General features: G+C 37.8%; 1 protein-coding gene across 1 annotated transcript; it reads right to left on the minus strand.

Annotated features, from left to right (window-relative positions):
• Window positions 1–792: 792 nt before the first annotated feature.
• top1b (DNA topoisomerase Ib) lies at window positions 793–13,069 on the minus strand. Its single transcript, XM_067528554.1, has 21 exons — window positions 12,897–13,069; window positions 12,556–12,580; window positions 10,549–10,645; window positions 10,091–10,205; window positions 9,859–9,911; window positions 9,037–9,138; window positions 8,858–8,948; window positions 8,679–8,764; window positions 8,447–8,562; window positions 8,232–8,353; window positions 7,991–8,113; window positions 7,723–7,910; window positions 6,365–6,509; window positions 6,093–6,236; window positions 5,634–5,819; window positions 5,147–5,215; window positions 4,910–5,024; window positions 4,474–4,601; window positions 4,204–4,298; window positions 3,772–3,921; window positions 793–1,944 (listed from the first exon to the last, which is right to left on the minus strand). Exons 1-21 carry the CDS (start codon window positions 12,927–12,929, stop codon window positions 1,842–1,844), a joined length of 2,286 nt encoding a protein of 761 aa, XP_067384655.1. The 5' UTR covers window positions 12,930–13,069; the 3' UTR covers window positions 793–1,841.
• Window positions 13,070–13,492: the final 423 nt, after the last annotated feature.

The raw sequence follows: 13,492 nt of genomic DNA on the forward strand, positions 1-13,492 counted from the left end.
TGGACAAGGATTGTTGGATAGCCCAGATCTACTGCATGGCAGTGGCCACTTAAGAAGGGCTGCCTACTTCTGAAGTATCTAATTTGTTTTCTTTTACACAAATGAAAGAAAGAGTGTGAGAGAAGATTTGTCAGAGGAGCCCATTTCTCTTTTAAGGATACCCTTTTACAGTATTTATGAGCATATCACAGCAGCATCTCTGTGTGGATTGAGATGTGCTGACAGTAATGGCTGCCCATCTCTGACAGACATCAGCTTTGCACCATTATCATTGAGCTTGCCTATTTTTGTTGGCATCTTTGAAGCTCTGCCAGTTGCTTTAACCACCATTTAGCTCTGAATTTCTGTCTTCTGAAGTAATACAAAGTGTACATGTACTTTACATCTTCTAAAATCCTACACCCACTAAAGTTGTTAAATTTGCTTGTTGTAGTTGGCAACTTTATGCATTTATTTTTGAGGCAATTACTCTACTTCCTTTATAACTGCGTGTCTCACTTCTGCTGAACGAAACTCATCTTTCCATTAGCGCGCACACACTGCTCTTAGTGTGCTTCATCGTTAGCTGTCTCATCAATAACCTTTATCCCAATTTATCAACTAACTAAACTCTGTAAGCATTCGTCCTCTAACCAATATTGTGCTTTTGTTTTCGAGAAATATTTGGTTTTGGTTTATAATCCATGACCTGATTACCTGCTGCTGATTAGCTCTGATAGGACCGTTTCTCTTTCTATACTCTGGGAATTAAGTGCTGCCTTAATCCCCTAATAAAATACATAACAAAAGGGACAAAGCTGATGTTTTATTCTGAAAACTACAAAGCTAAAAACAATAAGCAATCAACCAGTGAGGAGCAATAAATGATCAAATATCAAGAAATATTACTGACAGTAAGAATTTTCATTCACATTTTGGAAATAAATAAAGGAGGACACATTTTGCATAATCACTGTAATACAAAAAAGAGTACACTACAATGAAAGACTTTTGTGATTTTTTTTTTGTTTGTTTGTTTGTTTTGGCAAAATCAACTCCTCTCAGAAAACACCTTTAGAAAGAACAATCTCTTTTAGCTTGTGACACACAAAACATTATGCTGTACTTCAGCTGTTTCAAGTAACCAAGAGGAATGTTACGTGTTGTCCATTATAAAACTGCGGAAACAGACACACAAGTTGCATATGAACAATGAATAGCTTGTTGTTGACAATCCATAAAGCACACTATTTAAAAAACACTGAATCATAGTCACTAAAAATTAAAAATATGTACATCCCTGGAATTGAAAAAAATAAAATTAAATGGAAAAAGATGACATTCTGTGTGCCAATAACTATATGATCATAATGCTAGAATTTCTATTCTTTACACTGTCATCATTCTATAAGGCTTATGTTATTGTACCAGTCTTTCACACCAAAAGTGAAATTCTTCATATTATTATTTCTCTCACGATGTTTCTCACAGTCCCCCATAGAAACATTTATTAATTCATTATTATATGAGAATATAGAATTTCTCAATAAATGGCTTACAAATGTCAGTACGATTATATCTGACAAAAGGTAATACTAATGTGTTCATGGATGTTTAATCATGGGCAGATAACTGCAGCTACATACACACTACTGTTCATTTTTAAAGAGCTGCCATTTGGCAGCTTGGTCGAATGGTTGAGGATTTATTTTCCTATATTCACAACCAGTTCCTATTTACATCACAATTATTAACCTGTAGTGACATCTCCAATGAAGTCTTACATTCCTCTTTCACAGCTCTAGACCACACAGTGGAATCTCTCGACTACAAATCATCTTTACTAGAAACATTAAGTGTGTTTAAAACTCATAGTCCTTTTCAGCCATGTCAATTGCCCAGGCAAACTTCTCTCTCTGGGTTTTGTTGTAGATCTTCTCAATGGGAACACCCCATTTTTTGCACCTAAACAGGAGGAAAGATCAAGCAGGTAAGTGAGACTAAACAGTGGGTCAGATGTCAACAGAAATTATTTTTTTTTTGCAGCTTATGCGCATTGCAATAAATGCAAGAATTTTATTAAAGACTACTCTTTGTTTAGGGTCAATTATTAGCACAATATGTTGTTAATCCAGATTACACAGTTCATATGAATTATATACTGAATTCATGGTAATTATTACACTTCAAGAGACTCATATCACAGGGTTTTGGCATAGACCGTGTTCACTACTGGCAAAGTTAACAGTTTAATTATCATTGGCCCTGTTCTACTCAACTCTACTCCACTCTGAAGATTTATTGTGTCACAGATCACTGGATAGAGTCCTCCATATTGTTATCAGTGACCCGTCTGCTATTTATTCTTTGAGAGATCAAGATGTTTAGAGTGCTAAAGGTCTGTTGGCCAGCTTGGCCAAGTCATGTATACTTTCGACCTAGATTGAAGCTTTTGTCACACTTGGTTAAAATGCCCTTGCTCTTATATGTTCCCCATTATTCTCTGAGTTGAATTTTAGTGTAGAGTAAATTTATTATAATATTGTGAATCCAGATCTACATCAAACATTTTGAACATTTTAAACTATAAGAAAGCGATTTAAATGTATGGACTCACCTGAATCCTTTTTGATAAAAGTTCAAATTTTGGATTAAACCATAATTTTGTATTATTGTACTCATGTACACTAAATTGTATACCTGTTACACAAACTTACGTGGCTTGCAGTGAGAAAGAGGAAGACAAGAGAAAACCAGATGATTTACCTGCCTCAATTTAAGCAAACATTGTAGCTGTCAGTAAGATAAATGATCTGCATGTATACTGCTTTTATCCAAAGTGCTTTATAATATTGCTTCTCATTCACCCATACACACACACCAATGATGTGTGTGTATGGGTGAAAAAAAATACGCAAGGTGCTCACCTGACCTAGGTGCAACTTGGGGCTCAGTGTTTTGCCCAAGGACACTTCGACAGAAACACAGGAGAGACTGGGACTTGAACTACTGACCCAGTTGTCTCTACAACAGGACAACTGCCTTATCAAATGACCTACCAACCAAGTAACTAATATAATAAGACTTCTAAACAGTCCAACGAATGTCTTTTTTTTTTGTTTGCAAATATCTCTACTACTGTCTCTACATGTCATATTAATGTGCTAACCAGGCTAAAAATCTATTTGATTTGACATTGTGTTTTTTTTTTAAACCTCAGTTAAACATACAACTACATAAATAAAAATACAACATTTTGAACAGGTTCCCATGCACCACCCTGGAAGTAGAGACCCCATATCTCATGCCCCATAACCAGGCAAAACACAGAGCACAGGAGGAGGCTTTCCATAAATAGCTGTGGGGGCATGGGTTGGGTAGGGTGGACCACTGTTCCCCATTTCTGTGGCCTGTCCCTCCACTGAGCGACAGACAGCCCCTCATTGACTTCCCACATGGAGGAAGGAGTACTGTTTGGGGACGCTCTGTGGCTTTGAGAAACAAAACCCATTGTTCCTCGTCCTCACACGCGTATCTTCCTCTTATTTTCCTTATGCAGCCGTTAACTTTTTTTTGCTTGTGCTGCTCCTTTTCCTACAATGCAAGAGCATTTCCTGTCTTTCTGTCACCAAGGTAGATATAGACTCTGGGTACACCCACTCACCCAGAGAAAGCTGTAGGTGGTGCACCCATTCCATGTGAATTTTTTTACTATAATAATTCCTGTAATCAAATAATGGTTAGTTGTCAAAAGAGCAAAGGTAAACAGCATGTGCTGCATCACAAAAATACCATGCAACAGAGATGCGTGGATCTAGGTAGTTGAGCTTGGAGGTGCCCAGTGCAATTTGCTTGTTCTCCTCTCTGTCTGTGGCCTGCATCTGAAGCTTCATAAGGTGCTCTTCTATCCTCTGGACCGCTTTACGTTTCACCTCAACAGCTCTGAATGAGACACAAAGACAGACAGAGGGAGGGAGGATTCAAGATAAATAAAGAAATAGGAAATAGGAATGCATACAGGAAATGAGAGAGATGAAGAGAAAGACGAAAGGAGCAAAAAGGAGGGAAAATTTTTACAGATGGTCTTTTTCATATACTACAAAGCTGGTATTTAGGAGTTTATACAAATATAACATTACAATCTTTGAGGTAAGTAATGTATAAAACTCTCTGTATGTATGTATGTGCAGCTCACACTGGTTATCTGCACACAGACATACTTACTTTTTACTCTTGTCATCATGTGAAGCTTTGTGATCAGCTTTGGCAGCCTTCAGCTGCTTCCTCGCTGCAGACAGCTGATTCTGCTTCTCATCAATCTGCAATCACAACAAAAACACAACCTTCATCACATAGAGAAGAAATACAGCTTTATTATATTTTACAATGACAAAGAAAATCAAACACTTCTCTAAGAAAACTGAAATTACACCCACACATCTTCACTTGAGACGGAACAATAAAACTGAAGAAAGGTGCAAACCAGGTGTTCACCTTGGTCTGAAGGTTTTGCATGGACTTTTCAAATGTTTTTGGTGGAGCTCTTTGGTGGTTACAGAGGATAGCCACTGCCCGGTTGGCTCGATTGTATGACAGGATCTTAGCTGGAATGCTGTCATCAGCTGGTGACCAAACGATAACCCAAGGAGGTAAGAGGAGAAGTTTAAAATTGTTGAAATTTAAAATGTCATATCAAAATATAGCAGTGCTTATGTATTCAAAGTCACAAAACATTTCTGACATATGCAATAAATTACAGGAACATTACATTTGTTACCGAGCCTTCTGCACTGTAAGCTGTTTTAAAAGTAATTACTGCAAAAACTGTGTAATCACTATTAAGTTATTACTACCTGTAGCTATATTTAGAAATCTCATGGTTATTGTTCAAGTGAGCTGCAATTTGACTGACTGAAGCTGTGAAACTCACGACAGGTAAGTTCTTTGAGTTGCTGTTGCAGGGTGATGGAGGCATTGTAGGTACGAAAAACCTTGGCTGTCAGTCCATCCATCAGCTCCTGCAAGTGCTTATTCAAAATACATGTCTGCAGGAGAAGACAGTAAAAGAAAGGACATAGTTGTGGAAGGCAAATTGATACAAAGTATTCAGACAAACTGTTCACTAAGATTGAGTTCATGGAGGCAGATACTGGTGCATTTATCTTACATTTAATCTGTCAAAGAGGTCATCTTCAGGCTGCTTGTTCTCCAGAAACAACTGAAGATTTTTGAAAACCTGTTATGAAATTAAGAAAGCTTTATTTAGCAGAGAGTGACATTTTATACTTCAGAATGAAGTGACTTTGTGTATGTACTAATAGATTTTCTCCAGTTGGGGGTGCTATTTTATTTATAGTCACGGTGAACAGCCATAAAAATATCACCAATATCACTGCAGCATTATACCAAAGTAGACGGGTAAATAACAACCCTTAGTCCTTTCATCTTTTTTTTGCATTTCTCTTTATGTCTCTAGTAAAGATATCCTCATTTAGTTATTACTAGCACATTTACATATTTATCAATGCACACCCCCCACCACACTCATAAAACCAGAAATCACAGTTATGAGTCTTTCTTCCATAACTTTAACTTTCTTTAACTCATCTCTCCCTCTAATCCCGTGGCCCTCTGAACTCTTTTCCCTTTCTTACCCTTTTTTCCACAGGGATCTTGTTGTAGTAGCGGATGGAATCTTTTCCCAAAAAGTCAAACTCCACCACGTACTCTTGATCATCCATCTTTGGGTGAAGTTTGACATGCTCCACACGCAGCGAGCAGCAACCAACTGTGTCCGCTGTCTCACCTTCCTCCTTTTCGTTACCCGCCCTCAGTGCTAGCTTCATGGGAAACACCATGCATCATGATCACTATGAAGACTAAGGAGTGAAGCATTTTGGCTTACATGTACCAGTGGCATGAAATTAACCTGTATGGTTCAATCAAGTAATCAAAGGTCCATAAAAAATTTGTAGTTCGCCTTAACTTACTCTGATGGTAGAATTTCCATCCATTGTGTTTTTCAGATGCATCACTAGTTAAAATGTCGTTGGTTGTAATTACTTATTCACACTGCTTTTGTATTTTATCAGGCAATGTACTGTATTTCTCACCTTGTCTATGAAATACAACGCAACAGCTCTCTGCCTGATCCTCATCTCCTTTGACTTCCAATCATCCCTATACTGTGAACGGATGTGATCCACACACTTCTTTAACCTTCGGGCAGTCTCATATTTTTGCCAGTCTTTTTCTCCCTGCAAAAACATTCACAAACAGAAGTATTTTGTCATCTAGGGGAAATCGGTCAAATATATAACCCCACATATTGGTTCAGTTTAAATTGGTACTGAGGCTGGAAACTCAGCCTTAAGGCCACTGGTACCTTTATCCTGGAGCTAGGATTCAACATGATGTACTTGATGGAGCCCTGAATGTTCTCTGTCCAAGACGCCAGCCAGGTCACCTTGTTATCATGGCGAACTTCCTTCCATTTCGTCCCTGGGGGGGGTTTAGGGTGCTTGGAGTCCCTGCAGAAATTAGGCAGATTAAAACATGTGACAGCCTTTCTCCTATTCATATTAGCATATCTCCAAGTGCTGTGCTGTCTTACCCCACAAAGGCTGTTTTTGTTACAAGTGTATTGACAATACTGTACATCCACTATAAAAAAAATTAACCCTACGGAACAGATCAAGATCAGGATTTAACTTGTAACCACAAGAGCTATGAGACAAATATTAAATAATAGAGTACAGAAATGTCTCTGTAAATTAAACCCCATCCTGACTAGTAGAAGGGGCCACAATATGTCCTCCCTGGGTCACAAAACTCAGATAGTGTATTCTGACACTATCTGTGTCAGAATACACTACATGACATGCAGTGTCAGCATGTGTTCAAAGATGCATTAACGGTACATTTGCTGTTCTGTGCATGCCACAAGCAGCAAAAAACATTATGCCGGTATCACTGTAATGCAAGTGGCTTTTACAAATTTACATAAACTCTTTCACACACACTGCCCCCGAGGCATAGAAGAACAGATCTCAAAAGAAAAAAAATCATACAGCAATTACAACATAGCAGCTATTTACAGACTATTAACAGACTGGTTGTTACTACAAGCACCCACTTAATAATTTGTGTTTACATGGAAAGTTAACAGGTGCCATGGAAGTTCACGCAATGGCTTGATCCATCATGAAATAATATGAACATTAACAAAACAAAAGGAATATTCCTTTCTAAAGTCCATGAACAGCCCCTAACATAGAGATGCTCATCAGGGGTGAAAAGACTGAATAGTAACTGACATTAAATATCTTGTTATTTTATTGGATCCACATCTGATCTTTAGAAAGGATTTTTTTAATAGTCAAAACCATTAACTGTTTTACTATGTATGTCTACTATGTTCTTTTCCCACATGTTATTGTATTACATGTTGGAAAGATGAAGAAACAGTCATTATGCCTTTAGAGGCTCCTTCCAAAAAAAGTCAACAATAATCTGCAAAAACCTATAGAATACACGAGAAACATCATCTTCTCAGCTTCAACAATTTTAGAATGAATTTAAATTCGTTTCTTGTGTACATGATTTGAAATGGCCTGGCTCGTTCTACGTTTGTTACGTGTTAATATTCATTCAGAGAACTCAGTGATATGAAAAACAATAATAAGAGATAGAAAAGCTCATGACAATGAAGCTGGGGATTATGAACTTAAAGAGATTACGCACTTGCTACAGTTAATAATGACATCTTCAGGTCTGATGCGACGTTTCAGCATGCCCATCTTGGGATGGTCACCCCGTCCTCGGAACAGGCCCGGTGGCTCAGTGCGGAAGTTTCCAATTCTTTCCTTGTGGTTGTCCATGATGCAAAAACCGTACTCCTGGAGGAGTCTCTCATTTTCCTCTTTGATTTTCTAGAACGTTTACAAAAATGGGAGAGTACATTGACATTTACCGCAGCATTTTTAAGGTTAGGACATGAATGCCGGCCTACCTGTTTCTCCTCTTTAGACATCTGCTTCCTAGCTTCTGATTGGGCCTTGAAGTAGTCATTCATCTCGCTAAAGTCACACTTGTTCAGATCAGTGATCTTTGACTTCTCCTCTGATGTCATTTCCTAAAATAAACAAAAACACATAGGAACCATGCACTATTTAAGTACTTGAACTTTATTCACACACCTCCTAGGGTCATATTGTCGAGCTGAGACACTGAAATATGTTTTATCTTCTCACCTTTCTCCAGTCTTTTAAGAAGTTCTTCCTGAAAATGTCCTTAGTGGTGTACTCATGATCCAACATTTTGGCAAAAAAAGTGGCTACCTCTTCAGCAAGAGAATTCAGTTTCATAGGCTTACCTACAAAAACGAAACAAGAAAAAAAAACAAATTCTAGGTTCATCCAAAAATGATTATTACCTGCCTGGTTATTCATTAAACATATGGACTCACCATCATAGTAAAATTTTACTTTGTCAGGCAAGGGTTCATACAGAGGTGCAAATACAGGACCCTTGTGTTCGAGAAAGCGCCATTTGGAGCCATCAGTATATCTTTCCTCCTCCCACCTAATTAATTACAAACAACAAAGTTCAACCCATAGGTTAGAGGTTAATATGAGCTAACTATCGGTGGAGTGTAACCTTCTGAGGAAAAGAACAATTTCTCCACTAAGATAACCTACCATTTCCATTTCTCCTCTTCTTCTTTTTTAGTTTTCTTTCCCTCTGTCACCTTTTTATCTTTTGTTTTCTTTTTAGGCTTGATGTCCTAAAACGGACATAACAGAAGAACTATAAACAGGAGGCATCCCAGCATTCCAAATAGAAGAATGCATTTATCAAAATAATGCAAAGAAATTACCTCATCCAACTCATCTTCTTCATACTCATGTTTCCTCTTCTGGGCCTTTTTGTCATGTTCTGCTTTAACTTTTTTGGGTTTGTATTCACATCTGTAAACAAATTAGAAATTAGAAATTTGTAGACAAACAAACCTTAAATGTAGCAACAACAATGTGTAGTCATTTGAATGATACCCACTCTTTATCGTCATACTCTCGTTTTGAGATCTTGTGTTGAAGACAAGGGTAGAAGCCGTTGTCTTCTTCAGGCTCGCTCTTAATGGCAGCAGGACTTGTGTCTCTGAATCACATATTGAAAATATTGATATCACACTAATCATAACCAAGCAATAACTAGCACTGCTGTATTGCAGTTGGTTGCAAAGGTTTGCATGCCCCAAAAGTAAATAATTATTTTTTATCTATATATTATTCCCGGCCAGCTGCAGCCTTTCTATGTGGAGTTTGCATGTTCTCTCCCTGGCCTTTATGAGTTTCCTCCGGGTGCTCCGGTTTCCTCCCACATTTCAAAGACATGCACGTTAGGTTATTTGGTGACTCTACATTTCCCATAGGTTTGAATGTGAGTGTGAATGGTTTTCTGTCTGTTTGCATCTCTCTGTGTTGGCCCTGAGATAGACTGGACACCTGTCCAGGGTGTACCTTGACAGCTGGACTAGTCTCCAGCTCCCCTGCGACCCTACACAGGATAAGCGGTTACAGATAATGGATGGATGGATGAATATGCATTGTGATTATATTAGGTTTAGGGTTATGTTTGAAAGGTTTGCATCCACTTTGATAGATTAATAAAATACTGACTTAATTTCTTATGAACAAACATTAGTACTTGCTGAACACAATTTAAATATTATGTTGATGAATTATATTGTTTTACTCTTTTTGCCATTTGTAAATATGATGATGCAAACTTTTGCCCCCCACTGTTAATTCTTTATAAAATGACTACTTTATAAGTACTAAAATTTCACATCATATACAGCAAAGTGGTGCTATTTACCTCACATAGCCATTTTCTTTCTGCTTTTTAGGCCTGTCATGTAATGATTTAATCTGAGAAAAATCAAACAATAGATTATTAATAAAATATTTTCATTATTACGAGAAACAAATTTTGCATATTAATTTCAGAAAATAATAATTCTATCATGAATACAAAATAATATCTACAGTAAAGGCCTTTAAGCCTTTAGGCTTTTCATAAAAAGCACTGTGAATCTAAATAAACAAACCTTCTCTTCTCTCCTCTTCTCTTTGTGTTTATCCCGGTGTTTGTCTGAACTGCTGTTGCTGTACTTCAGCTTCTCTTTGTCTTTGTGTTTCTTGTCAGAGTACTCCTTATGCTCACTGGAACAAACATAAACCACAGAGGTTAGAGAGATGGTCCAGACTCACGTGCAAAACATGCCGCCAAGCAAGCACTAGCCAACAGCAATATAAACGTAACCATTTTTAACAAAGTTGTGTACAGCTTCGAATAAGAATGGCCAAAGCCATAAATCTCCCAAGTAAATGCAGTCTGCGAGTATTTCAGCCAATCAGAAATCGAAGAAAATGTTCTATACTGGTTCAAATTAAGGTAACTTTAATACTGCTGTAGAGTGCTGACAAAATTGTCATTGGTCAGTTTATGCAAAAAGATCAACAAGTATTTCATTAAGACATTGAGAGGAAAATGCAGAAATGCTACCTGTTGCTGTGCTTGAATTTCTCTCGCTCCTTGTCTTTTTTGTGGTCTCTGTGTCTGTGTTCCTTGTCTTTGTGTTTGTCTTTATGTTTGTGAGTGACTGTATATATAAAAGAAAAAACAACTTGTTTAGAAGCAATATATCCAAATATATATAAATCAGTCTTTTATTTCTAGCTACCTGCACTTCTAAATGCCATTTGTGTCTATCTGTATTAGGAGTATTAACACAAGCTCACTGTGTGTGACCCACACTTCATATTTCTTCTATATTCCTTCCTGCTGTTGAAAGTCACACTTCGGTGAGCAGTCAGAATCCTGCATCCCACCACACACACTGGCTGTAGCTGACCTTGTGATTGTGAGATACTAGGTACAGGCATGTAAGTGCCTGACCAACACAGTAGTGACAATCAGACTTTTAGTGTCTGTTTGTGGTTGTTCTCTGTCTCATTGTAGTGGTTTGTCTCTATTTGCAGTAGCTTTGGAATTCTTTAGATTTTGTCATGTTTTTGTAGTGATGTGACATTTCATTGTAGCTGATATGTTTCACTTAGTAGTTTTTCATCTCATCGTAGTATTTTGTATCTCATTGTGGTGATTTTGTATTTCTTCAGTGTTTTTTATATTGCTGCTGTTCAAAATCTGCACAAAAACATATTTGATATAGTATTTTGATCTATCTGAAAACAAAGAGAAGCTGCTATGTTATAATCCAAAATACTACGTATTCACTATGCAAGATATTAAAACAAACTGTCTAAAAATAATGGGATGCAGGCAATGCTTTTTTTTTTTAAAGTGGTGCTTGTTTGTTCCCCTGATTTAAATTACTAAGGTATTCAGTACACTGTGTAGTTTTAGTATATTAAAAACAAACACATTTTGTTTTACTTGCCTTTTCTGGGAATATACTGTGTCGCAGGGCCTGACACACTTACTCACTGAAGTTCAACTTCAAATTATCATCCTTCAGTGCACATCTGTATGGTGACACTGGAGATGCTGTTCGCTTCATTAAAAAGAAAGCCAATGCTGATAGTCAACTGAAATCTCTGTAGAATTCTACCTGGATATTTTTACATTATCCCTCACATCTATTATTTAACAAAACAGATTTCTTCTGCAATCTGGGATAAAACGTTTAAGGTATAAATGAGTTCAAATAGTTTTTATATTTCAAGTGCAGTACACAATGAGGCTATAACTATGATTTTACAAGAGTCTTGATCATCACCTTATGACGTCCTGTTGTCATGGCAGTTTAATAACAGTGTTATCTGCTATTGTCAACCAAATCATGTCCCACATTCTGTTTTTCTTTCCGTCAAGCTGGTCAGCAAATTAAGCCTTCAAAAAGTGTTCTCAACTTTGTAACGATTTGATACTTTTGATAGTCCTGTGTGGAGCCTATAATTTGTGCAAAAAAGTACCGTTTAAGGTGCATGCTTTTAACAATTTAGTGCAACTTTCTTCTCTGTGACTTAAAGTTTGAAACTCCTTTGTGGGGATTCCCTGGTGGCAGTGCAGTTGAATGTCTCTTGCTCAGAGATGGAGGCAGACTGCTGCTGGTGGCAAGACAGGGGCAGGTAGATGCGATAAGCTCCCAGGTCTTGCCTCCATATCACGGCAGACAGTTAGCTCACTGCTCGGCGCCCTGGCTGCTACATGCAGAAAAATAAAATGGCGCAGAGACTAAGTCCTCAGCCCCATTCTGCCACTTTCGGCTCCAAAATTCGTTGGAATTGCACATATGTATAATTAAACTAATGCATGCAAAATAAACACGATGCCCAGCCCTTTCGGAATACCCCAAAAGATTAAACGACCGAGGATCGCAAGTGTAAATTTGAGACCCTCTTTTTGAACAATAGGCGGAAGAGAGTGGAGGAGAAGGGACTTAGTCTCTGGGACGCCATTTCTGTCCTTTAAAAACTAACAGTAGACAGATCACGATTCTGACTAGAAATCAGAGTCAGTATGAATAAAAAGCATCATCAGAAGACCTACCGCTTCCTTTAGATCCAGAATTGACCTGGGAATTGTAAGAAAAGATGTTTTTAATATTTCAATTTTGAAAATGCCGGTTGCTCGGTTATTTAAGTTTTAACTGGCATACACATGCATCCTAAAAATTTATTTATTTTCCTAAAATTCAGTGCAAGAACTGCACATTATTTTCAAGTTTTAACTGAAATGGTAACGTTAAGCTAACGTTTCTAAGCTGTTAACGTTATTTTATAACACGGCGAGAAATAACAGTTGCTCGAAAATTATGACAGTTATTGTCAAGGAATTCAGACAAACTGGCCAAAACACACCCCGAACATAAATTATTGCCCCAGATGTACCTGGGTATCTCCATGTCCATGATCTCCGCTCATGGTCACGTTGTTTTCGTTTGTAAAGCAGGTGAAGTTATCACAGTAGACAGCTGTTGAGGATGCGAAAGCTCAGGATACTAGGTTCAGGGAACCCTCACTGTCAGACGGGAATGGAGTCCCAGCGTTGACGCACTACGCATGCTCACATTCTCGTCGTGCGTGCTCCTCACCTGAACCACTACCAAAATACCCAGCCAGCGTAGACACTCCATCCTTTAAATGACATTCTGTATTTTATTACATTCAGAGAGAACTATACACTATAATACAAAGCATATGTCTACAGGGACGTAGCGCAAAATCTGCGCATACACGATTTTTGCGGACCTTCAGTATCCACTGCCGCTACTTATCAGTAGCAGTAATTACAGTAGTGGTAATAGTAAAATTACTAAAAAACAAACATTCATTTGTATGTAAATCAAGTGCTGCTAATTTCATTCATCTGCCTGACTTCTGAAGCAACATCCCTTCCCTTCAGTTTGTCCAATTACTCTTTGCAAATAGTTTTCCCCCTCACCTACAAACATCATGAGCCATCAGTGTTGCAATGACTGTTTATC

Source organism: Channa argus, chromosome 13 (assembly GCF_033026475.1).
Source record: "Channa argus isolate prfri chromosome 13, Channa argus male v1.0, whole genome shotgun sequence".
In the NCBI taxonomy this organism is placed as follows: Eukaryota; Metazoa; Chordata; class Actinopteri; order Anabantiformes; family Channidae; genus Channa; species Channa argus.

Coding starts and splice junctions, on each gene's coding strand:
- top1b (XM_067528554.1), bottom strand. CDS start 12,929: ATGAGCGGAGATCATGGACATGGAGATACCCAG. Junction 6,510..7,722: donor GTCATTATTAACTGTAGCAA/GTGCGTAATCTC, acceptor TAATTTCTGCAG/GGACTCCAAGCACCCTAAAC. Junction 5,025..5,146: donor ACCTCTTTGACAGATTAAAT/GTAAGATAAATG, acceptor CTTCTCCTGCAG/ACATGTATTTTGAATAAGCA.